Source organism: Syngnathus typhle, linkage group LG10, assembly GCF_033458585.1.
Source record: "Syngnathus typhle isolate RoL2023-S1 ecotype Sweden linkage group LG10, RoL_Styp_1.0, whole genome shotgun sequence".
In the NCBI taxonomy this organism is placed as follows: Eukaryota; Metazoa; Chordata; class Actinopteri; order Syngnathiformes; family Syngnathidae; genus Syngnathus; species Syngnathus typhle.
The window spans coordinates 343,464-367,206 of NC_083747.1; the positions used below are offsets into that span (position 1 = coordinate 343,464).

The following is a 23,743-nucleotide window of genomic DNA, read 5'->3' on the forward strand; positions in this document are numbered from 1 at the left end:
AAAATAAAATAAAATAAAATAAAATAAAATAAAATAAAATAAAATAAAATAAAATAAAATAAAGCTACGTTTCCCGTGCAGGCAGGCAGGCAGGCAGGCAGGCAGGCAGGCAGGCAGGCAGACAGGCGGGCAGCAGGCAGGCAGGCAGGCAGGCAGGCGGTCCACCAATGAGAGCGGGCCGCCCAGCCAGCGATGATGTAATTTCATGAATATGCAAATTACCGGCTGGCGGTTGGGAGGCTCTGGAGTGGGCCGGCCGGCCCAGGCGGAATCCCCTCTGCCTGCCTGCCTGACTGACTGCCTGCCTGCCTGACTGCCTTCATCACCACTGAGCTTCAGCATCCGCCCAAAAGGTAAGAAGAGAACATGAGTCGTCGTCCTATTTGATCAGATGGGTGTGAGCTTGCAGAAAGAGCATTTTGGAGTGTCGGTGAACACGTTTAGACCTTCTGGCTTCCAACGTTGACTTACTGTTGCTTTTCACAATGGGAACCCAAAGCTACTAGAAGCGAGCTGCTTTTGTTTGTTTGGAGTACAATTTCATCAAGCAAATACAATCGGAGAATAGACCAATGTTTGGAGCTGAACAGATGATGCTCGGGCAAATGAAGGAAAGTACAAGCGGCTCTGATTTTCCTGAGTACCTGAGTAACAGTGAGTCATCATCGTGCATGTTGGAAAAGAGATGATGGCTGCCGGCAAACACTGTATCATAAAAAGCAGCTCCAAGTCAGGATGAAAGATGAGGTTGCCATCCGTTTGACTTGATTTGGAAGTCAGCATGAAAGACGTGGTTGCCATCCGTTTGACGTGATTGGTTCTCGAACACAAATAGCCTTTGCCTCTTTTGGGTTTGTTCTTGTCCACACCCAAAAGGGAGCTTACCTATGCAATCGCTGCGGTGTTGTGTTACAGCCGCAGACTTAGGGGGCTATGGAGGAGCTGAGCCTCTGACATCATCACCATGCAGCAGCAGCAGCAGCAGCAGCAGCAGCAGCAGCAGCAGCAGCAGCAGCAGCAGCAGCAGCAGCAGACGCCATCGTCGTCCGCCGACATGCCCAGGCAGGCGGCGGACAATAGCAGCCGGAAGCAGGCGCGCTCCTCCTCGCCCGCCGGCCCCAAAGCCAGCACGCCAAAAGGGAGCAACCCCTCCAAGCATCTGGTGGTGGGCGCAGAGGGAGGAGGGCGAAGCAGCCGAGGTCATTCTCCTGTCTCATCGGGCAGGGAGCGGCAGCAAGCCAGCGCGCCCGCCGCTGTTCAGCTGGCCGGTGCTGAAAGCCCCACCTTGAGCCAAACGTCCGACCGCTCCAGCACGCGCCCCCCCGATGCCTCCTGCCCCCCGAACCCCCGCGTGGTGTCGGACCAGCCCTGCGCGAGCAAATCCCCCAAACTGAGAAATAAAAACCAGAAAGGAGGAGGAGGGGGAGGAGGAGGAGGAGGAGGGGACGCCTCTGCAACGACAAAGAAAAGCTCCAAAAGCACAGTCGGCTGCGGAGCAGGCTTCTGGAAGGAGGGCTGCTTGCAGTCCGAGCTGATTCAGTTTCACCTGAATAAAAGCTTAGGGAAGAAAGGAACAAAGATGCAGGCCAAAGCAGCCTCCCCCCCTGAGCCTGAGCCTGAGCCTCAGCCCACCCCACAAGTGGCCCCCCAGCAGGACCAGACGCTGCTAGAGGAGGTGGAACGGCTTGAGGATGAAAATGATGATCTTAAGGTAAATTCGCAGCCCATATTACAACTTGTGCATGCAGTGTCACTGCCCCGCCCGCCTGCGCGATGACTTCCATTTGCTGCATTGTAACCGGGCCGGGCCGGGCCATGCCCTGGCTTTGCTGCGTCAGACCCTTTTAACTTTGAGTTAACTTTGAACTATTGTACGCGTGCGCTATTGCGTTGCAACTGTCGGAGATGAAAAAACAAAACAAAGCAAAAAGAACGACACCAAACATATACAAATCTACTCAAAGGTCCAGTGCGTGAGTCACCCCCAGGGAGGACACTGACATGCCAAATGTGCAACAAAGGTCGCCTTGTCATGAACGGGAAGAGCCGAAATAGTTTGTGCCATTTTGCTGGCGGCACCTTTACTGACTGAAGCCATGGACCTAGCTCGACTTGCCTTGCTGCAGTCAGTACCGGTGCTTGAAAATGCAAGCGCTTTGAATGTAGGTCAGTGCATTCTGTCAACCGCTAGATGGCGCTAAACACGTTAGGAAGGCGTTTGCAGTGCCTCCAAACTATGCCACGTCCAATCTGAATTTGCTGGACGTTTGAAATCGAGTTGTGAAAGCCTATTCAATCCTATCCTATCGTATGTTTGCAAGACTGAAATTGAGGAGATGCGAGCAGAGATGGACGAGATGCGGGACACTTTCTACGAGGAAGACGCCTGCCAGCTGCACGACATGCGCAGGGAGTTGGAGAGAGCCAACAAGAACTGCCGAATACTCCAATATCGCCTGAAGAAGGCAGAGAGAAAAAGGGTCCGCTTCACAGAGAGCGGCCAAGTGGATGGAGAGATGCTCCGAAGTCTGGAGCAAGACCTCAAGGTACGTAGGTGACTTTTTCTTTGCACTGGCCTCCCTCAAGCTTGCATTTGCATGCTCCCCACTAAACAGGTGGCAAAGGACGTGTCTGTGCGCTTGCACCATGAGCTGGAGAACGTGGAGGAGAAGAGGACAAGGACGGAAGAAGAGAACGAGAGGTTAAGGCAGCGACTGATAGAGGTGGAAGTCACAAAGCAAGCTCTTCACAACGAGCTCGAGAAAGCTAAAGAGGTGAGGCCAGCCAGCCAGCCAGGCAAAACAATGGAAGAGTCTGCTAGTTCTGTGGCTGGCTCAAAAAGCGGATGGGACATATGAACGCGTGTGTCCTCCGAGTAATAGCTGTTGGCAGATGAAGTAACATTCAGCAACAGCAGATGATGATGATGACGGTGGTGACGATGATGATGATGATGACGACGTAAACGCTGTTTCCCTTCAGCTGTCCCTGAAAAGAAAAGGAAGCAAGGAGCTGCAGAAAGAGAGGAAGGCCCAGCAGACCCCAACTGAGGTGAGTGACCTGATGGAGCGCAACCTTCGCTACCTTGGCCTTGGATCAATCTCTCCGAGTGAACCGCCTCCCTCACCTCACCGCTAATCGCAGGAAGAAAATGAGGATCTGAAGTGCCAAGTGGCCTTCATCAAAGAAGAGGCGCTCTTGATGAGGAAAAAGATGGCAAAGATAGACAAGGAGAAGGATCGGCTGGAGCAGGAGCTGCACAAGTATCGCTCCTTCTACGGGGACGTGGACAGCCCGCTGCCCAAAGGCGAAGCCGGGGGCCCGCCCAGCACGCGGGAATCCGAGCTCAAGCTCCGCTTGCGCCTGGTGGAGGAGGAAGCCAACATCCTGGGGAGGAAGATTGTCGAGTTGGAGGTGGAAAACAGGGGGCTCAAGGCCGAGTTGGACGACATGAGGGAAGACAGGTAGGTAGGATGAGCTCAAAGACCAAATGATGGCTGGGTTGGGCTGGGCTGGGCTGGGCTGGGCTCAGCTGGGCTGGGCTGGGCCCTTACGCCCGCACGTCCGCACGTCCGTCCGCCCGCCCGCCCGCCCTCGGTGATTGCCAACGCTCATCGTCCTTTGCCCGCTAGTTTGGTGGCCGCCGGAGCGGATGGCGACGGGCGCGGAGGGCAGCAGTGCAGAGAGCAGAGCGAGGCGCTGTCTGAGCTCAGGCAGCAGCTGCAACTGGTGGAGGATGAAGCAGAACTCCTGCGCAGGAATTTAGCAGATGTGGAGGAGGAAAACAAAAAGGTTAGCACCAGAGTGGGCTTTTTTGGGCCTCCCATTTTTCACAATGCCCTTCCTTCTCTTTTGCTTCTAGGTTACAAATGAGCTGAACAAGCTCAAGTACAAAGCTGGATCCCATGAAGCTGGCACCAGACACGGGGGAGGAGGTCTGTTTTGCCTTTCTTCAAAGCAAAAAAGATGTGTTCAGCCCTCCTCCTGCCTGGTGGAATCTCATTTGCACCCTTGCCTTGTTTCCACATGCCAGGAGGAAGCGAGCCGGCTAAAATGGACGCCCTCCAGGAGGAACTCAAGGCAGCCCGTCTGCAGATCAATGAATTGAGTGGCAAAGTCATGCAGCTCCAATATGAGAACCGAGTGCTGCTATCTAACATGCAGCGCTATGACCTGGCTTCGCACCTGGGCATACGAAGCAGCCCACGGGACAGTGATGTTGAGAGCGACGGGGGGCGGGACGATGACACGCCCTCGGGCGTGGGCTCGGCCTCTGCCTCTGGCTCGGCCTCTGGCTCGGCCTCTGGCTCGGGCTCTGGCTCTGGCTCGGCCTCTGGCTCTGGCTCTGGCTCGGCCTCTGGCTCTGGCTCCTCACCTCGCCTCCTGCCACCTCACCGTAAACGGGAGGGCCCCGTTGGAGGCGAGAGTGACTCGGACGAGGTGAGGAACATCCGCTGCCTCACCCCAACGCGCTCCCTCTACTCACCTGTGGAGAGCCGTTTTTTATCCAGAAGCCCGAAGGAGCGGCAGCAAATGATAGACATCCGAACGGAGGCCGAAAGGCTGGGCCGAACCGTGGACCGGCTCATTGCCGACACCGGCGCCATCATTGCTGAGGCTCGGGTGTACGTCACCAACGGCGAGCTCTTTGCTAGCTTGGACGACCTAGACGAAGGCGCTAGGTACGTACGTGTTAGCTAGACGTGCGGCTATACGTCTCGCCTTCCACTGAGGAACGCCGGCTTTGCAGGATCCGAGAGCACGAACTGCTTTATCGGATTAACGCGCAGATGAAAGGCTTCAGGAAGGAGCTGCAGGGCTTCATTGACCGCTTGGATGTTCCTAGACAAGATGACAAAGAACCCGAGGAGCCTCTCTCCGTAAGCTTGATGCGTTACTCTGCAAGCTCCCGAACAATTGATAATTGCAGTGAAAAAATGGTTGCTGGCTTTTATGCTAACCCTTGTTCTCCTTTCCCCCCTTTTTCTTTTTCTTTGCGCTCTCAAAGATGTTTCAGCCCATTATTTTGCTGATCCTCATTCTTGTTCTCTTTTCCTCACTGTCTTATGCCACCATTTTTAAACTTGTATTTCTTTTGACTCTTTTCTTTGTTCTGTAGGCCTCACAACTGAATGTCGTATGTACGTCTTTATGTTTTTTGTCATTTTTATTTCATGTAGCGCTTTGTTCAATTTTCATGATCAATTTGCAAGCACAGCTCAAGCCGTCCGTCCGTCCGTCCATCTATCCGTCCGTCCATCTATCCGTCCGTCCGTCCATCCATCCATCCATCGCTCGTGTCAGTCAAGAACTTTGTAGCTACCGGGTTGAGATCCAAAAGAAGAGTGAGGAGAAAAGGTGGGAAAGTCTTATAGCTGAACATTCAGACATGAGTCAATGGTACGACGACAACGTAGCGTCTGAATGGGAATGAAATGCACAAACCATACATCCTTGCTGATTTCCTTTCAGATTGAGTCCATCTGAAAGTCAACATCACCAGAGAAGGACGCGGATAAAAGTGCCCTCAGGTCAAATGGGGCAACATGTGATCTCAGCCAAATCTACAATCCACACTGGATGGCCCTGTCACCCGATGACACCGGGAGAAACGTCATGTTGGGAAAAAAACCCCCGGCAGAGTTCAACAGAACTTTGTTTCAAGCGGAGGTGGGCCGACGCGTTCCGCAAGCAGATGATTGCCGGCCGGAACCCGAACCGGATCAGTGTTTACTTCCCTCGCGTTGCCCGGGACGTCAGATCAACGGTATCATCGTCAACTGGTCACCTTTCCGCTTTGAACGTAATGGCCGTCGTACGTCCGCTCGCTACCTTCCGAGCATTTTGCGTTGAGTGCGTCGTTGTTTGCCATTTCCCTTTGATAACTTTGCACGCTTTGTTTTGTTTTGTTTGCATTTGAACTCCAGTTTGAAAGCTGATGTTTCTCACGCCATTCTTACAATCCTCTATCTCATTGGACTGGATTGTTGCTGACGTCACCGAGATTGTGCTTTGTTTCCTCTGCCGCGTGGATAGCCGTGCTTACTGAACAAGGACAAGGCCTTATTGTTGGCGCTATTTCGACTCATGAACGGGAGGAACGTGTCAGGACTTGACTCGGCCGACCGACCGACCGACCGAGTATCATATCGGGGCAAAGAATTTCACCCCATCACTCTTAAAGCGATGCCTTAGTTAAACTTGTAATCGAATCAGGACCAAGAGGAATGTTAAACGCATTTGAGTCCCTTCGTCACATCTACTGTGCTCAAGGAGTGGAACAGGCTATACCGCTCTACAAAGGGAAAAAAGAAAGGAAGCCGTCCGTGCACACATCCGAGATGGACCGGAAAAAACGGCTGGCTGTGTGCTCGCCCCTCCCCTCCCGTGTCTGCTCACAATCTACGTAATTGGCGTCCGCGTCACCTGCCTTCTCTCTTGACCAGTAGAGGGCAGTATCGTTGAGACTAGAGTGACAGCTCCCCTTGAAAGGCTCAAATCACCCTCTCTCTCTCTCTCTCTCTCTCTCTCTCTCTCTCTCTCTCTCTCTCTCTCTCTCTCTCTCTCTCTCTCTCTCTCTCTCTCTCTCTCTCTCTCTCTCTCTCTCTCTCTCTCTCTCTCCTCTCTCTCCTCTCTCTCTCTCTCCTCTCTCTCTCTCTCTCTCTCTCTCTCTCTCTCTCTCTCTCTCTCTCTCCTCTCTCTCTCCCTCTCTCTCTCTCTCTCTCTCTCTCTCTCTCTCTCTCTCTCTCTCCCTCTCCTCTCTCTCTCTCTCTCTCTCTCCTCTCTCTCTCTCCTCTCTCCCTCTCTCTCTCTCTCCCTCTCTCCCTCTCCTCTCTCTCTCTCTCTCTCTCTCTCTCCCTCTCCCTCTCCCTCTCCCTCTCCCTCTCTCTCTCTCTCCCTCTCTCTCTCTCTCTCTCTCCCTCTCCCTCTCCCTCTCCCTCTCCCTCTCCCTCTCCCTCTCTCTCTCTCGCTCTCGCTCTCTCGTTACCTGTCTTGTATTTAAGTCCTGTCCGCTTGTCACTCCCCGTCGGGTTGTTCTCGTCTCATGTCTTCCTGTTTCTTTTTGTTCCTGTCTCTGCCAGTTCTATAATATTAATTATAATTCATTAAATTTGTATAGCGCTTTTCTAGAACCCAACGACGCTTGTGTGTCCGGTTCTGTTGAGTTCTTCACGTCCCTAGTCGAGCATCTATCTATCTATAGTTTGTCTTTTGAGTTGGTTGAATAAACCCTGGTCCGAGCTGCATTTGGTCGCTCAGCTCATTCACTCCCTGACATCGCCTCCACTTTCGGAAGGTAAAAAAGAATATTTTGAACAAATTGTCCTTTTCTCTTGGGACGCGCAAGGAACCATTTTTTTTTTTCTTTTGAATTTTTGTCTCCACGCAATTTTCTATTTTCGCTTTAGAAATAAAAAAATGAAAATCATGCCGTTGTTAGTATTCATTTACTTTCTCTTTTCAGACAATCAAGGAGAAAATCAAGCAGTATTTCAAAGTTGATAAGCGAAAATCAGTGGTTACGAGGTCCCGGGCTAACGTTTCTGACAAAAAGTTCAAACTATGGAAATTCTCATCAATTGTGGATCACGTCCTCCGCCGGCAGGAGGTCAATTACCCCACCCCCCTTCGCTAGGTGGCGGTATTGCGCCTGAATGTTGGTTACAAAACGCCATTCAAGACAAGGAGCCAGCTTCCGGCTTCCGGAGGTCGGTTTGACTTTCCAGGTTGGTTCTACACGTTTATACTGCACAAGTGAGAAGTAAACAACAACAAGTGTTTAGGAGGTTCACAGCAAAGAACATGTTTGAACCAAGTGCTGTGTATAATGTAACTTTATGGTCGCATGCTTCGGTTGCTGTTTTACGACACTGCATTGTCGTGAAAGCAATGTAAACAGTATCCGCCCACGTCCGTCATGTGCGTGCCCGCTTCGCTTTGCTGCACAATCTGTTGGCCGCAAAGCTCACATTCTGCTTTTGTTCCCATGCCTAAGGATGATGCTTATCCATGCAGTGAGGCTTCATTTGCTGAGAGAGAGCCATGTGTGTGGCAGATGGTCCAGGTATCCTATTTGTCAAATTCACTGCAGACATCTACTGGTCTCTGCATACTGCTTCAATGTCCCTTTTTAGGTCCTCGAGGATGTGGCAAAGACAGATGAATGACAGCGTATACACCAAGGTGGACTTTGACCAGGAGGAAACAAAGGCCAAGCTGCTGGGCTTCCCTGGAGGTTCTGTTGATCTGTTGAAACAGGAGTGCGGCGGCATTGCCATCCTCACAATCAACAACCCTTCCCACATGAATGCCTTTACCGGTAAGAATCGTCAAGAACCACTATCCTACCTGGACAATGAAATGCGAGGCACCGAGCTTTGTGTTTCGCTTGAAATGTTTGTTTGCTGGTGAGATTTGTGTCCTATAAAATGCAAATGGTGGCGCTGGGTTGAGTAAAGAAGCACTGCTCTTCCTTCTCTCCCAGGTGCTATGATGGTGCAGCTGGAGGAAAAAGTCAGCCAACTGGAGCAGTGGGCAGATGGAAAAGGCCTCATACTTCAGGGTGCTGCGGGAACTTTCTGTTCCGGATCAGACCTTAATGCTGTCAAAGCGTTCTCCAAGCGCCAAGTATGACGGACGACGGCTGAACCTTTTCAGCAGCTGATGGCCACATTTCATCGACTCCGACGCTCACAAGTGATGTGGCTTTTGGGTTGTAGGATGGCATGGAGATGTGTATGTTTATGCAGAATGTTCTAACAAGACTTCTCAGGTAAGGGAGGGGCCATTTTTATGTGTTGTTTCCCCATTATTGAAGCGCAACACTACAGCGTATGTGGCGTTGCCAGTGCAGGCTGCCGCTGATCTCTCTTGCTCTTGTGGAGGGGAGAGCTCTGGGCGGAGGCGCAGAACTTACCACCGCCTGTGATTTCAGGTGCACGCATTAGTTATTCGATGCTTGCCCCCACGAGCGTGGCTTTGCAGGATGCTGCTCATTCGAGTCGGATGATCCTTCTTCTTCTTCCAGATTGATGGCACCTGGCAGTGTGATCCAGTTTGTCCACAAACGCATGGGTTTGGTCCCCGGCTGGGGCGGAGGCGCTCGACTCGTCCGTCTCGTCGGAAGCCAAACGTCCCTCAAGTTGCTCTGTGGTGCGACAAAAGTGGAGCCTCAATTTGGCGTCCAGATTGGGCTGGCGGACGGAGTGCTTGAAGAGACTCGGGTAGAGGAAGGGGTGGGGACTGTCCAGCAGCAGGCTGAAAAGTGGCTCAGTCGCTACACCACGGGGCCTCCCGCAGTCGTCCAGGCGATTAAAAAGGTTGCCTTGTCAGGGAGAGAGCTCCCTCTAGTGGACGCTCTGAGGACTGAGAAGGACGTCCTGGCCTCTGTTTGGGGAGGACCGGCCAACCTGCAGGCACTCGCCACAAAGTCCAAACACAAGTGAGCGAGCGAGCGAGCGCGCGCGCGCATTATATTCACTCATCATTTCCCCTCTGCCAAGAAACAGACGAGACGACGCTAGAACGATGAAATGACCATTTATTAATTTAAAAACAGAAAAATATGCCAAGCGAAAACTGTTAGCCAAAAATGAGATAACCCAAGCATGTAGAATACAAGTTGAAACTTTGCGATTTGGAATGGCATCGTCGTCTCGCTGCCTCGCTCGCACGTTGCACAGAGCCAACTTAACGAGAGCATTTTGCCTGGTGAAACAAAATCTCTCGCTCTCTCTAAACATGCACCCGTTTGGCTTCATTTCAAGATCTGAACAATTTGCCGAGGAAGCACTTGACAGATGGAATGCTGATATCAAATGGGCAATAAAATCATTCCTTCAGTAGCCTTTACCATGTTGTAAGCCTCAAGATGAGTTCACATAGAAAAAGCGCACAGAGAATTTGCTAAATCTGAATTTGGGAGTTAGTGGAGTGAGAAGTTCCATGCGTGTTTCAACTTGGCGGGCAGGCGGGCAGCCGCTCGGTCGGTCGGTCGGTCGCACAGAGCTGCTAGAAAACGCGCCAAATAATGAACGAACGAGAGCCCAAAAGGATGGAATAAATTAACAGAAGAGTAATTGGACGATGCAAAAAGCTCACACCTCAGTCACTGTACACTGACCATCGGGCATTCGGGACCTTCCGCCCGTCGATGACAAAAGAGGCAAAACGGAGTCTGCGCCGCCGGCGGGGAGGAGGGCCCTGTCCTCCGGATGCAGTCTTTGCCGCCGATCCTCCCGCGGCTCCACGTGCTCGCCGTTACCTCCTTCCTCCCCTTGGTGGTGATCTTCTTCCCCGTCGTCGCTCCAATCCAAGGAGGCCGATTCAGAAGATCTGGAGGGTAAAGCCTCGTCCTCTTGGTCTTCTTCCTCTCCTTCCCCGGATCGCTCGTGTAATGGAGTGGGCCTGTGGCCGATTTGCAGTTGCGAGAGGGCGTCCTCCAGAGAGGGGCCGCCGCTGGTGCCAGGTTGAGCGCCCAAGGAAGCAGGGGGTCTCGCAGCGGGCGGAGGGGCCGGCGTAGTAGAAGGGCCGCCGCCAGCCGCCGCCGCCGAGGTGTCGGCGCCGTCGGCAGAGTTTTCTCTCCCTGCCGCCGCCGCCGCCGTGAGAGCCTCGGTGTCCAAACGCAGTCCGGCCACACCCTTCTTGGGAATATCCAAAACATCCCGCTTCATCTTGCGTCTGCGTCCGTGCTCGTTGCGCCTGTACTGCACCATGTTCTCCAAGTCGGCCACATACAAAAAGCCGGCGATGAGCATCTCGGCCGTTTTCTTGCCCTTGGAGAAAGCGTCTTCCAGCTCGCGGCTGGTTCGCACGTCATACTGCCACCAACCGTTGCGGCCCTCATAATACCAGGCGTGATCGTTCACCTCCCCGCCCCGACCGCCTGCAGAGGCTTTCAACTCCTCCGGGGAGAGAAGTGTGGGCCTTTCCAGGAAGTCATCTGGCACTTCCTGTCTGCAGAGAGCGCAGCGCTTGCTCTGCCAGGATGCTCCCTTCACACAGAGGAAACAGAAGATGTGATGGCACGGGAGTTGCACTGGGTGGACGCAGCTCTGCAGACAGATGGCGCACTCTGGTACAGAGAGGGCAGGCGATGTGTTGTTGGAACCGGGGCATGACGATTCAGCGCCGCTACCAGCGGCACCGTTGCTGCCGCTGCCGGCACTGCCTTTCTTACTTGGGGGAAGTGGGCTAACAGGTCGGTCTACTTCCCCAGTACTAGCCATCCTTAGCACGTACTGGGGATTGCGACGAGGAAGAGAGGGTGAAAAAAGGTTACAGCGGGCATAGAAAAAGATTGAATGTATATTAAACTAGCAGTCAAAAAACAATGGTAGCGTGCGTTTACCATAATCTTTCACCCACTAAACTAAACTAAACAAACTTGAACATCAAATATACAATGACCTCCTTGTGGGATACAGGCTAAACCAAGAGAGGGCGCTGAACATGCGTACTCACATCAAGTTCCCTTAATGTTCATGTATCATGCATGAGCTGTGCGGACGGACGGCTAGCCGGCCTTTCCAGATGACACCTATAAAGAAGCCAACCAAAAGATGGTATCAAATTGTTAAAGAACATTTCAGAAAGTGTGAGCGTTTACAAGCCACTCAAGATGGAGTTGATGCTTGCTATTACAAAGCATTTCGACAGCTGTTGGGGAGTGTTCTGAACAAAGGGTCACTCTACTCTGTTCATTGTCGGCTGCCTAATCGCTCTACATAGATGCTGGTGGCCTCTTAGCACTGAAAAGAAAAAAAAGGAAAGCAGCTCACGTTTTTGCCCCGGAAAAAAAGCAGCTTACGTGACCAACAAAAGGCTAGCAAAGTCATAGTAGCATGAACCTCACTGTGTTGTTGAACGACAGTCGGAATGCAGATGAAATGACGTTTGACAAACGATATAAAAAAACGAAAAACCGCGAACAAGTCGCTTGTAACGGCGGACTCTGTGAACGCCGCTGCTTGCTAGTTGTTGCTACAGCTCGCTAGCTCAGCTGAGGGCAGTAATTGGACTCCAGCAAATAGACGGGGTTCATGTGATGGCGCTAGCTTATTTTAGCAGGTCGACATTAACAACAAGGAGCACCTTTCCCCTCGGGTCTCAGTCCAAGCAGCTGCTACGTACATACCGTACTGATTGATATATGTGCTTGTCCGATTCTTCGGAGGATCTCAATTCAAATAAAGAGGTGCCAATCGCAAACGTCAACCCAACAAATGCAAAGGTTTTCGGGCTTTGTTTTTCACCGTATAAAAAGAAAGCTGTCGGTGAGGCGTTCGAGCGAGCTCGAAATCCTCAGCTTCGAATGACGTCACATCCGAGTGCTTGACGTCGCACTTCACTCCAAACTCCAAATGAAGCCAGACGCCGCCGTCCAACATGTTTATTCGTTGGGATACAAATGGAGAGCTACGGAGTGCTGAGGTTATTAGATATCTTTCGGAAAATACGTCGAAGCAGAGGGAGCCAATGCGAAATGACGTGTTGTGCTTGACTTTGACAAACGTCATTCATGATAAGCTGGGCATTTCCACCGACGAAAAAAGGTGTGAAGAAGCGGCTTAGACGGAGATCAACAATGCGTTGATGTTCATTTCGGGACGAGGGTGCGAGCGGAACGAGGGAGGGAGGGAGGGAGGGAGGGAGCGAGCGAGCGAGCGAGCGAGCGCTTCCGCCAGCTGAGTGACGTCGCTCGCTCGCTCGCTCGCTCGCGCTAGCTCTCGCGCGCGCGCCTCCGCCAGCTGAGTGACGTCGGATAACGCGAGATTTATCAGAGCCTAGTCGGGTTCCGTGGTTTCCTGTTCGCCAGCAGCTAGAGGACGTTGGTGTCAAAGCGGAGCCGTTGCTTCTTTCTTTTCCTCCCAGCGTAGCCAAGCGAAGCGAAGACAAAGGAAACCCTAGCGCAATGTTCTCCCACGCCGTAAGACCCACGAGCAGCCTCGCCAGGAGCCTGTCCAGGAGCTTGTCGAGCTCGTCGCCGAATCACGCCAAAGTGGCGGTGCTGGGGGCGTCCGGCGGGATAGGCCAACCGCTGTCTTTGCTGCTCAAGAACAGCCCCTTGGTGAGCCAGCTGTCCCTCTACGATATCGCTCACACCCCCGGGGTGGCCGCAGACCTGAGCCACATCGAGACGAGAGCCCAGGTCAAAGGCTACATGGGTCCCGAGCAGCTCGGTGCCGCGCTCCAAGGTTGCGAAGTGGTGGTGATTCCCGCCGGTGTGCCCAGGAAGCCCGGCATGACGCGCGACGACCTCTTCAACACCAACGCCACCATCGTGGCCACTTTGGTGGACGCCTGCGCTCGCAGCTGCCCCGGCGCAACCATTTGCATCATTGCCAACCCCGTCAACTCCACCATTCCTATTACGGCGGAGGTCATGAAGAAGCACGGCGTGTTCAACCCCAACCGAGTGTTTGGCGTCACCACCTTGGACATCGTCAGAGCCAATACCTTTGTGGCCGAGCTGAAAGGTCTGGACCCGGCCCGCGTCAACGTGCCCGTGGTCGGGGGTCACGCCGGCAAGACCATTATTCCCCTCGTCTCTCAGTGCACTCCCAAAGTGGAGTTCCCCGCCGAGCAGTTGTCTGCCCTGACCGCCAGGATCCAGGACGCCGGCACGGAGGTGGTGAAGGCCAAGGCCGGAGCCGGCTCCGCTACCCTCTCCATGGCCTACGCCGGCGCCCGCTTCACCTTTTCCGTCTTGGATGCCTTGAATGGCAAGGAGGGCGTGGTGGAATGCGCCTTTGTCAGGTCCGAGGAGACGGAGTGCAAGTACTTCTCCACGCCGCTCCTCCTGGGCAAGAACGGCATTGAGAAGAACCTCGGGCTGGGCAAGCTGTCCGCCTTTGAGGAGAAGCTGGTGGGCGACGCCGTCGATGAGCTGAAGGGCTCCATCAAGAAGGGCGAGGAGTTTGTGGCCAAGATGAAATGAAGGGGAACGAACATTGCGGTCGCTGCAACTTGCCACTGTGGTTGACGTTTGCCGTCTTACGTGAAATAAAGGCTCTTCTAGGGCAAAGCCCCGTTGCTTTTCTTTTAGCCAAAGGATGGTCTCGAGTCCAAAGTCCATTTTCTCAATGGGATTTCCCTTTGCAGATGTGAACCAGCTACCAATTCTGCACTGCTCTCATGTCAATTTCACATATTTTCAGAAAACAATATGTAGAATTGAGGAAATAATGCCGGCAATTTCATGCTCATAAATGTCATTGAGTCAAAAAACAACAACACTGGTGATGACCATCAATAAACAATAGGTACAATGTACTTTATGCTTATGTCTTTTTTTTCTGTGAAGAACATCATTTATCAGTGATTCAATCGAGGTACATTAGAGATTTGTGACATTTTCAGAACTTTCTTTTGATTTGGCACTTCCAGACTGTACAAGTCAACCTATTAGAATATCATCTTTCCAATTGATCGTGCGTATCCTTGTGATTGCCCAAAAATTGATGTCAACGTACGCGACAACAGATAAGAAACAAGGCTATGAAACTCATGATGGTTTTATTCCACATACAGGTTCTTTTGATGAGCAGCTCAAGTTTGATTTAAACAGAAAAGCCTCGCAGTGAATTGGATTGACTTTCTTCCACGTCCATCAAATTTGTTTTGCGGCCGCTCGTGCACGTGTTGAGCGCTTGTCCAGATGTTTGGCTTTCTTGAACTTGGAAAACAAAGGTTCCACGACCGGAATTTCTACGGTGACCCTCTTTTATTGTTTTGTCTTCTTCCGGAAATAAAGTACATAGATGGATCTAAAAATGAGGAACGAAACACAACGTGTTCTACATAACGTCTACATTCAAAATCAAAGCATTGTAGCGGGGGGCGTTAAATAAGCGGCGCTTTCTTTCTTTCTGTCTGTCTTTCATTTTTCAAACGAGACAGTGGTGGAAGAGTAGCTAGCTCGGCAGAAAAAAAAACATTGGAAAACATGTGCCTGGCCCAATCCCGCTTGTGCATCAACAGTTTATTCAAATGGTACAGGTAGCAGCGACACCAGCATACAGTTGACAGGGAGGGAGGGCCAATGAGGAGAAGAAGGTTCAGGGGGTGCTAGCCTTAAACATGTCCACGGCCGGCTAGCTAGCCGGCTGGCTAGCTAGCTAGCTAGCTAGCTACTGTACAAGGCCCTCCCCGGGGGAGAAAGGATCCGGGTCACGACCTCGCCGACGCCTATGCTCTGTTTTGTTCCTGTCCTCTTGACGCTCCCCCGCGTCTCCAGCGCTCTCGCGCTCTCCTTTCTTCTCCCTTCTCACCTCCTTGTTCTTGTTACGATTCCTCCGTTGCTTTCGATCATTTGGCCTCCGTCCTACGGTGGCAAAAGACATTTGATTGATGGGATAAAAAAAGAAAAGAAAAGAAAAACCATGCAATAAATACAACACGCCGACATGAGCGCATTTGGACATGATGCCATTGTGTCAAACAGCAAACGGGATGATCAACACAGAATGCGCGCTCATGCGCTTTGCTTTCACCCGAGCTAAGACAAGTGGAAGACGCTAGCTTGCTTGCTTGCTTAACTCTTGCATGGCGTGTATTCCCTCCCAGTGCTCACCTTCACCTTACGTCTGCACAGGCCAGATGGATGAGGATCAAAGCTAGTTGCTTATTGCTCACTCGCTGAGTATTTCAACCTTCGTTGAAAACATTTGCAACGACAACACGGGCAACATTAGAGAATGGAACTTCCTTCCCTCTATCATGACATGCGGTTGCAATCCGTTCTAGATGACGACCAGTAGGGGTCAGTCTTTAACAGCCATTCCATATGAGCTCTTGCTAGCTACACGCTGTCGTGATGATCGCTCCCTCGCTCGCTCGCTCGCTCCATTGTCCAACATAGAAGGCCTTTCTTTCAATAAAGCGCTCCCAGTATCCCGTCTTGCAACATCTTATAAACAAAAGCGAGAGTTTTGGTATGCTGAAGATTTATCTGTGCTTGAGCTACAGTATACAGCAATAATGATAACAACAAGATCCAGTCTCTGTCGGGGAGCTTGGAGACAGGACCAATGCAGAGGCCCTTTCCTGTTGTTGTAGTGCGACTGACTGACTGACTGACTGAGTGAGTGAGTGCAAGTGCAAGTACAAGTACAAGTGCGCAGCACCGCCTGCACGTTGGGCCGCTTGCTTGGCTGCCCACCTTGCATGGGGGGATTGTGAAACTGCTGAAGTCGGCAGTGGGCACACACAGACAGACGCAGGGGGGAGAGGGAAAAAGAGATAAAGGGAAAGACAGAATGGGATTTCTCTGACCGAAGCCCCAACCCTAACCCTAGTCCTAGCCCGAGCCTAGCCCTAGCCTAAGCCTTTGTCCTAGCCCTAAATTGTTGAAAAGGGCTTGTTCTCTTTGACAATGCAATGGTGACCAAACTTGCTCTTTGTGTTTTTGGTCTACTGAAATGCGAGGATTTTTGAGGCTCCCTCCAATGTTGTCTTAAACTCTAATAATAATAAACATATGTGTGTGTGATGTGGTACCATGGATGTACATATTTTGATCCAGCTCTTGAACATATTCTGCAATTGTATCTGGACGGACTGATGGAATCGGCCGGCCGGCCGGCCGGCCGGCGTAACCGGTGCACTGACTCATTGAGGGTCTGCCCCCGGCACTCTATAAACACAGGAAGTACCCTTTGCTCTCATTGTTTTTCCTCTCCTGACACTACAACTATTTACAACAATTTGGTCGGATTAGTCATACTGTAGAGCCCGAGGGGAGGAGAGGAGAGGAGAGGAGAGGAGAGGAGAGGAGAGGAGAGGAGAGGAGAGGAGAGGAGAGGAGAGGAGAGGAGAGGAGAGGAGAGGAGAGGAGAGGAGAGGAGAGGAGAGGAGAGGAGAGGAGAGGAGAGGAGAGGAGAGGAGAGGAGAGGAGAGGAGAGGAGAGGAGAGGAGAGGAGAGGAGAGGAGAGGAGAGGAGAGGAGAGGAGAGGAGAGGAGAGGAGAGGAGAGGAGAGGAGAGGAGAGGAGAGGAGAGGAGAGGAGAGGAGAAAGCTAATTTGTGCCAGGTTGAGATGATTAGTGGAGTGTTTATCAAAAGCAAGATGCACTTAGTTTGTTGGATCTGTTTTCGATGGCTTTTTCTAAACTGTGTTTTGACAAGTGTGCAATGAGCGAGCAACGAGACACCTCTCTCTCCAGGGTTCTGTCAACACGCGGCGCATTCCCCAACGCCTGGCCTGGCCAGTCCAAAAAATGACTGAAGAGTTTTCAGACATGCATCTTGGGACTTTATCGTGATGAATGTGCTATGATAGTTTGGACCTGCATTTATCGAAGTCTTTTTGTATACTTAAATGGCATTTTGCAAGCCCCCTACAGCACTGAAGTATATTAGTCCTATCCGAAAATGTCTGCTGTGTCACTCAAGTTTCATAGCCAATGACTTGTATGTATGTGAAGGAAAGAGTCAGGCTTTAATATAGCACAGGGATACTTGTATGTGTGTAACTGGCACATACGTACGGTATATTCTCATAGGGACACGGGGAAGGGGGTGGCTTTTGGCGGGAGCCGCCGTGCTCGGATTAAAGGCTATGCGCTGGCCAACAAATGGAATGCGGCCTGCGGCAAGAGCTGCCACAATGTCACCAAAAAGCATGAGTGTGAGTGAGTGTATCTGTCCGCGATGCTTTCTATGCACTGTATAGCGAGCACTGTCGTTGGTGGACATGTTTATGCAGGGCTGTGAAGGGTTGCACGTCCACATGCAGAATCAAATAGTATCTCTCATACCTTTGGAGGTTATCATGTTTATCTTATCGGAGTGGACAGCTGTGCTCCACAAAGGTCTTTCTACGATTGAGTTCACCTTATTTTGATGCTTGCAAGGTGTGTGTATGTGTGCGTGCCTAAGTGGGAGTTCAAGCGGGCAGGCACACACTCTGTCTGTCTGTCTGTCTGTCTGTCTGTCCAGCAAGAGAGATATAGCAGGGCGGGGGTGAACAGCAGGTCCATGCAAGGACAAATGAGCCTGCATTAAGTTGAGAGACACGCTGGTGCTGTGTGCCAACATTCACAAGGCTCATGCACTTGTGGATAAGAAAGAAAGAAAGAAAGACCGCAGCGGAGCCAAGCAAGGTCCTCCCTTTTTCCTCATCTGCATGCTCGTCATTTAGGCAATCACATCCAAGTTTGGTTTTAAAGTAGAGCTTCTCAAGCGCTTTTAACAGATAGCACAGAGTGCTTTTGACTCATTCAAATAAGAAGTTGTGTGGTGAAGAAGGGGGGAGGAGAAAAGAGAGAGAAAGTGGAGAGGAGGAGGAGGAGGAGGAGGAGGAGGAGGAGGAGGATGTATCAGTGTCAGTGGGCTGCTCTCCCCCTCAGCGTGTGCACAATGTAAAGAGCCGTATGATGGCAAAACACATCATTAGCTGTCATTCATCACAGACGAGACAACTTGTTCATCACGCAACGGAGTGTAGCATATCAGAAATCTTTCTTTCTTTCCTTCCAAAATCGAGGCCAATCAAGAAGGAATATTAGGGATGATGAATTGTTTTTTCCTTGCCACCAATTTAGTAACACAAAATAGAAAGAATGGGCTCAAGAATATGCAGAGCAATTGCCTTCTTTTCATGCAATCCGACCAAAATTGGATTGGAAAAGCGATTTAAAAAAACATTGGTCTCTCATTCACTATGATGGTCATGATCATTCATTCATCATACTCTCATCATTTGGTCTGTCATAGCTCTTATGCTCTTGTTTTGTCTCACCATGCATGAAAGGTCCAAAAACCATTAAGAGCATCATTTTGATATGCTAGCTAGCGCTGCTCATGATGTTATTCAATATTGCTGCTATATATTTGAAACGGCGCAATTAGGAGAGAGAGAGTGTGTGTGTGTGCGTGTGCGCGTGCGTGTGCGTGTGCGTGCGTGTGTGTTGGCAGCTGTGGGGATAAACCAATACTGATCTGCTGGTTGCCGCGTGCCTCCCTCGGGGAGGATGTTGATGTTGGGCTGGCTGTGTCTGCTCCAGAGTGAACTGCCTTTCTGCTGCTTTGCACACACACACACACGCACACACACACACACACATTTGCATTCACACACACACACATGTTTGTTCTGCAAATGTGAGGCCCCAGGGGGCTGGATCTGAGCTTGTCTGTGATGTGTCATTTAACACGACAGAGACCGACCGACCGACCGACCGACCGACCGACCGACCGGCCGGGCGGCTGGGCGGTTCGGCCGTCCGGCTACACCGCAAGCTGGCAGCTGTAGCCACCGAGCACCTCGGCAAGCACACCCAAAACTAGAGGGCTATCCAGAAACAAGAGGGCCCTTTTCTCTCGCTTCTATGTTTACTCGCCAGCGGTCGCAGTGTTTTCAAACCCCAAGCAGGACATGTGGTGCAAATAGCCCCCATTGCGACATCGTGCTCTCTCCAAGCCCAACTGCCCTCCCTCCCTCCCTCCCTGGCTCCCTCTAAGCACAAAGACAATCCTCTGAGTAAACAGCCATAGTCCTGAGCGGAAGGACTCGCTGCCATTGTAAAAGCAGAGAGGTCTGGACTTCACAATCTTGTCCACGCTCCGAAATCACAACGTGGTCGGTCCGTCTGTTTTCCACATAGCAACTCCATACGGAGGTGCAGATGCATCAATAGCGAGGGAGCGGTGCTCTTCGTCACTCACCCGGACACGTTCTCCTGATGACAACGCAGTCTCTGATCTCCGAGATCTGGGGACAGGGTCTGCCCAAAGGCGACGGGTAGCGCAGGACCTGGCGAGCGCGCGTCTCCCGTCCCCGCTTGAAGCCGCAGGTTCTACCTGAGCGAGAGCAGGGACTCCACTCGCTCCACGCCGACACCTGGCAGTGCGCTAAAGGCAAAAGGAGAAGAAAGACTAGCGTCAACGGGCTTCTCGGAAAAGCAGTGAGCCTTGACGACAAACCTCGCGGCGCGCACTCCATGACTTTGTCGTTGGCTTGGTAGTCATCCGGACACACGCGGTGGCAGCTTCCGTTGAGCTGGTAGAGGCCCGGCCGGCACCTTGCGCACGTGTCGCCGCCGTTTGCGCAGAACTCGCACTCTGCCGGGCACTCTGCAACTATCCAAGCGGCAGAAGGCATTTTACACAGCGGCGGGCAGGCGGGCGGGCGCTGGGATGAAATGCCAAACGCCGCCTTTGTCCCACTCACTGGGAACGCACTCCCTCTTTGTATCGCTGCGGAGCATGGCGTCGGGGCAGCTCTCTCGGCAATCGCCCCGGTGAAGGTAGAAGCCTGTCCGGCAGCGCATGCAGAATTTCTTGTTGAAGCAGGACTCGCACTCGGGACTGCACTCTTGACAGACGGACAGACAGGCAGGCAGGAGGGCAGCCAGGCAGGCAGACAGACAGATGACAGACAGACAGAGCACACGAGAGTCATGACAGGACAGACAGAGCACACGAGAGTCATGACAGGACCAAATATGGCTACTTGAAGTCTTGACCACGTGACCAATGATTTGCATTCAGTCAATTTCTTACTTGTGCACGTGTTTCTTTCTCGCGAGCGAGTGCCGTAAAAGCCCGGAGGACAGGAAGTCATGCACACCCCGATCTGCTTCATCCCAATCCTCTCCAAATGCATAAAGAAGCGCGGCTTGCAGGACAGGCAGCCATTGTAGTCCGAGCAGGTGAGACAGCCCCCCTGCTGGCAACCTGAACTCACTCCAGAGATCTCTGTTGACCACATTTCACAAGTGTGAGACAGAAAGCTCGGGCACCGTGCTCGATGGATACGTGCATTTGCAAAATCAACCTCACAGAGACTAGCAGTAGAAGAGCAAAAAAAGCCAACAATCTTCTCTCACTCCTTCCATCTTCAATGGCCCTTTCTAACATTCACCTTGGGTCTGAGATGAAGCAGGAATGAATCGACGGACGGACGGACGGACGGACGGAAGCCGCTATCTTTGGCAGGCTTCCAGGTTAGCGTGCAGAATGGCTCCGTCGGACGGACTAAGAGTTTAGTCGGCGCTCCATTACACGCTTGCGTCCGTCCACGATTTCACTTTCTGGAGCGAGCGGGCCGAACGGAGCGTTCCGACCCTGGGACGCAATGCTTACCGCTCGCTGTTTTATGATTTCCTGTATCCATTAGTCCTGATAAAACATCCCGCAAATGTGTGACTAATGACGATGATCTGTTAAGTCTATCAATGGGAAGGCCGCACTTGTTGCGGTGCGCAATGGAAGGGTGGGCGGAGTGCTCAACAATGAAGAATCCAAAAAGAGCAGTCCTTGGAGCGTGGAGGGAAGCCTTATGGCTTTGCGGGTGTCATACAAGCAAAGCTGGAGGGGATGTATCCAAACAAGTAGCTCATGCCCTGCCGCTGTGGCAAGAGCTGGACGTCACCTCGGTCGGACCCGTCGGATGATGTGACAGAGTCCCAACACAGCCAAATGGGCCAACCGTGTGTGTGTGGACTATAAATTGGATTTGAGGAGTCCCTCCCGGAGAGCATTCCTCTGCCTCATCATCAGCTTCCTCAGAAGTGAACCTATTCTCGTCTAGCTTGATGAGCTCTTGGAACCTGCTTGCGCGTTCGACAGTTTTGTCAATCAACATGACATCAATATTGAATTAAAAAAAACCATGATCCGGTTTTTTTTTTTGCGGATTGGCCGGGGAAGAAGAAGAAAAAAAACCATCACTGTTCTCTCATTCATTATTACTGGGCATGTGTGGGACAAATGTACAACGTTTCATTCCAAAATAGAAGTTTCCGAGCAGCAAGGCATGAACAGGTACGTCTCCTTGGGCATCATCAATTGAACATCTCCTGGATGAGTTTGGTTTTGCAGCGATGAAGTCATGAGCAGGCTTCAGATTCATCATGTAGTGCAAAGACACTTGCAATCCGCTTGCAATCGCTCCACGGAAATGACAAAAAGTGAACAGCTAGCAAAAGAAATGCAACCTTCTCAGAACGCCCGCCAGCCAAAAAGGCCCATGGGAGCTCCATCGTCAAAAGGTGGCCTCTCACTGGACTCGAGCGTGGGCCCGGCTGGGCTGGGCTGGGCTGGGCTGGGCTGGGCTGGGCAGGGCTGGGCTGGGCTGGCCCATTGTGGCCACTAGAGAGCGACTGCAACCATCTCACTAGCGCTGGCTGCACCACACGCAGCGCAGTAGCGCAGCAGCGCAGCAGCGCAGCAGCGCAGCAAACGGAACCATTCAAAGGCGGCCAATTAAGTGGAGCAGCCTCTTGAGTGACGGAGGCATTACAGTTAGACGAACACTTTTGAAAGATAGAAAGAAAGAAGGAAAGAAAGAAAGAAAGAAAGAAAGAAAGAAAGAAAGAAAGAAAGAAAGAAAGAAAGAAAGAAAGAAAGAAAGAAAGAAAGAAAGAAAGAAAGAAAGAAAGAAAGAAAGAAACCGTGCGCAGTTCCTTTTGTTGCTGTTTGGAGCACTTTAACCATAACATTTATGGCTAGGGGTATTTGTATGGAATAAGAACAACAATGATGACGATCCTAATAATAATCATTGGGATAGTTCATTGACCAATAACACCGTTTTTGTATCCTTTTGTTTTGCACAGGCATTGGAACGAAACCGTTTGGGTCAGCGTCTTATGAAGTGGATGGTGCTACTCACGTTTATGTTGCCAGTGCCTGGAGGTGCTGTACTGCTGGCATCCAGTGTAATCCATGCAGTGCAAGATGATCACGACAAAGGAGATCACTTTTAATTGCATAGTAGCCCAGATAGGAGAGCGGTAGAAGCCAATGTCAATGTTCACCAAAAGTACTAGAATCCCCTGTGGATGAGCCAGCCCTATTAGACACAACGGGAGTGTGGCGATATTTGGTGATTAAAGTGCGCACTGGCCCAATCATGCCTGGGCCGCTTGGACTGTAACATCCTGCACAAGAGTTTCATAGGTGCAAAGACAAAAAGGCACGCATCCAAGAGCCTTCTCCCCAAACAAAAAGCATCAATGTCATCTGGCCAAAAAGAGGAGGGGGGCGGCGGTGGTGGAAAAAAATAAAAAAGACTCAACAAGCCTTTAAGATATTCTATCCACAATTAGCCTCTTCTCGCACTTCTTCTGCGTCCCGGTGAAGGCGCGCCGCGCGTCCTGCCGCGCGCGCCTGGTCCTGGTCCTGGTGCGTCCTGATATGCTGCTGCTGCTGCTGCTGCTGCTGCTGCCACCGCCGCCGCCGCCACCTTTCATTCAGCATCAAAAGTTACGAAATAAAGCAGGACCAACCACTTCTATGGACGCAATACTAAAGTACATTGGGAGCTGAAAGTCGCACGTCCTCTCAGTGGCACACGCATCTAAAAAGTACATCTCCGCCGCACGTTCAGCGCATTTTTGCCATTCGTGCAGCACTCATTCACTCCCCTCCTGCCGTCTCTCTCTCTCTCTCTCTCTCTCTCTCTCTCTCTCTCTCTCTCTCTCTCTCTCTCTCTCTCTCTCTCTCTCTCTCTCTCTCTCTCTCTCTCTCTCTCTCTCTCTCTCTATTGCTCTCCCCACACGAGCTTTAAAGTTTATTTAGAGGGCAAGCCCCCGTGTCAGAAAAGAGAAAGAGAGTGAGTGAGAAAGGGGGAGAGAGAGAGAGACAGAGAGACAGAGAGAGAGACAGAGAGAGTGTTGCAGGCTCTGTAGGCTTCTTGCCTCCCACCGTACATCCGTGCCTTAGAAAATGAAAGTAAAAGAAATCCTCATGATACTCAGTGATTTGATCAAGCTGTAAAAGCAAAGTCTAACAAAATAG

At 51.6% G+C, this 23,743-nt stretch overlaps 5 protein-coding genes across 9 annotated transcripts; 3 read left to right on the forward strand and 2 right to left on the reverse strand.

Moving 5' to 3' along the window:
* The first annotated feature begins 1,464 nt into the window (after window positions 1-1,464).
* On the forward strand, window positions 1,465-6,543 carry LOC133161034 (protein SOGA3-like). The gene is made up of 12 exons (XM_061289210.1): window positions 1,465-1,711; window positions 2,322-2,546; window positions 2,616-2,774; window positions 2,983-3,051; window positions 3,145-3,464; window positions 3,633-3,792; window positions 3,863-3,935; window positions 4,034-4,682; window positions 4,751-4,880; window positions 5,219-5,358; window positions 5,473-5,803; window positions 5,928-6,543. The coding sequence occupies exons 1-12, from the start codon at window positions 1,580-1,582 to the stop codon at window positions 5,937-5,939; spliced, it is 2,400 nt and encodes a 799-aa protein (XP_061145194.1). The 5' UTR covers window positions 1,465-1,579; the 3' UTR covers window positions 5,940-6,543.
* A 1,078-nt stretch (window positions 6,544-7,621) lies between these two features.
* On the forward strand, window positions 7,622-9,852 carry echdc1 (enoyl CoA hydratase domain containing 1). 2 transcript variants are annotated; one of them, XM_061289083.1, is made up of 7 exons: window positions 7,622-7,727; window positions 7,997-8,065; window positions 8,136-8,320; window positions 8,486-8,628; window positions 8,721-8,773; window positions 8,855-8,935; window positions 9,029-9,852. In XM_061289083.1, the coding sequence occupies exons 2-7, from the start codon at window positions 7,998-8,000 to the stop codon at window positions 9,444-9,446; spliced, it is 948 nt and encodes a 315-aa protein (XP_061145067.1). In that variant the 5' UTR covers window positions 7,622-7,727; window position 7,997; the 3' UTR covers window positions 9,447-9,852. The 2 variants fall into 2 exon arrangements, with proteins under 2 accessions (XP_061145067.1, XP_061145066.1); XM_061289082.1 differs by lacking the exon at window positions 7,622-7,727 and adding an exon at window positions 7,734-7,920.
* Window positions 9,525-12,579, reverse strand: rnf146 (ring finger protein 146). Of its 3 annotated transcripts, none has more exons than XM_061289081.1 (3): window positions 12,255-12,579; window positions 11,464-11,539; window positions 9,525-11,240 (listed from the first exon to the last, which is right to left on the reverse strand). In XM_061289081.1, the coding sequence occupies exon 3, from the start codon at window positions 11,226-11,228 to the stop codon at window positions 10,098-10,100; it is 1,131 nt and encodes a 376-aa protein (XP_061145065.1). In that variant the 5' UTR covers window positions 11,229-11,240; window positions 11,464-11,539; window positions 12,255-12,579; the 3' UTR covers window positions 9,525-10,097. The 3 variants fall into 3 exon arrangements, with proteins under 3 accessions (XP_061145065.1, XP_061145064.1, XP_061145063.1); XM_061289080.1 differs by having other exon boundaries at window positions 11,781-12,579; XM_061289079.1 differs by having other exon boundaries at window positions 12,137-12,577.
* Window positions 12,580-12,755: 176 nt separating this feature from the next.
* On the forward strand, window positions 12,756-14,274 carry mdh2 (malate dehydrogenase 2, NAD (mitochondrial)). The gene has a single exon (XM_061289099.1). The coding sequence runs from the start codon at window positions 12,914-12,916 to the stop codon at window positions 13,937-13,939; it is 1,026 nt and encodes a 341-aa protein (XP_061145083.1). The 5' UTR covers window positions 12,756-12,913; the 3' UTR covers window positions 13,940-14,274.
* Window positions 14,275-14,952: 678 nt separating this feature from the next.
* rspo3 (R-spondin 3) lies at window positions 14,953-23,380 on the reverse strand. Of its 2 annotated transcripts, XM_061289100.1 has the most exons (6): window positions 22,617-23,380; window positions 20,504-20,698; window positions 20,172-20,315; window positions 19,925-20,080; window positions 19,667-19,852; window positions 14,953-15,325 (listed from the first exon to the last, which is right to left on the reverse strand). In XM_061289100.1, exons 1-6 carry the CDS (start codon window positions 22,714-22,716, stop codon window positions 15,132-15,134), a joined length of 975 nt encoding a protein of 324 aa, XP_061145084.1. In that variant the 5' UTR covers window positions 22,717-23,380; the 3' UTR covers window positions 14,953-15,131. The 2 variants fall into 2 exon arrangements, 1 of the variants encoding a protein (XP_061145084.1); XR_009715975.1 differs by lacking the exons at window positions 19,667-19,852; window positions 19,925-20,080; window positions 20,172-20,315; window positions 20,504-20,698; window positions 22,617-23,380 and adding an exon at window positions 15,575-16,798 and having other exon boundaries at window positions 15,186-15,325.
* Window positions 23,381-23,743: the final 363 nt, after the last annotated feature.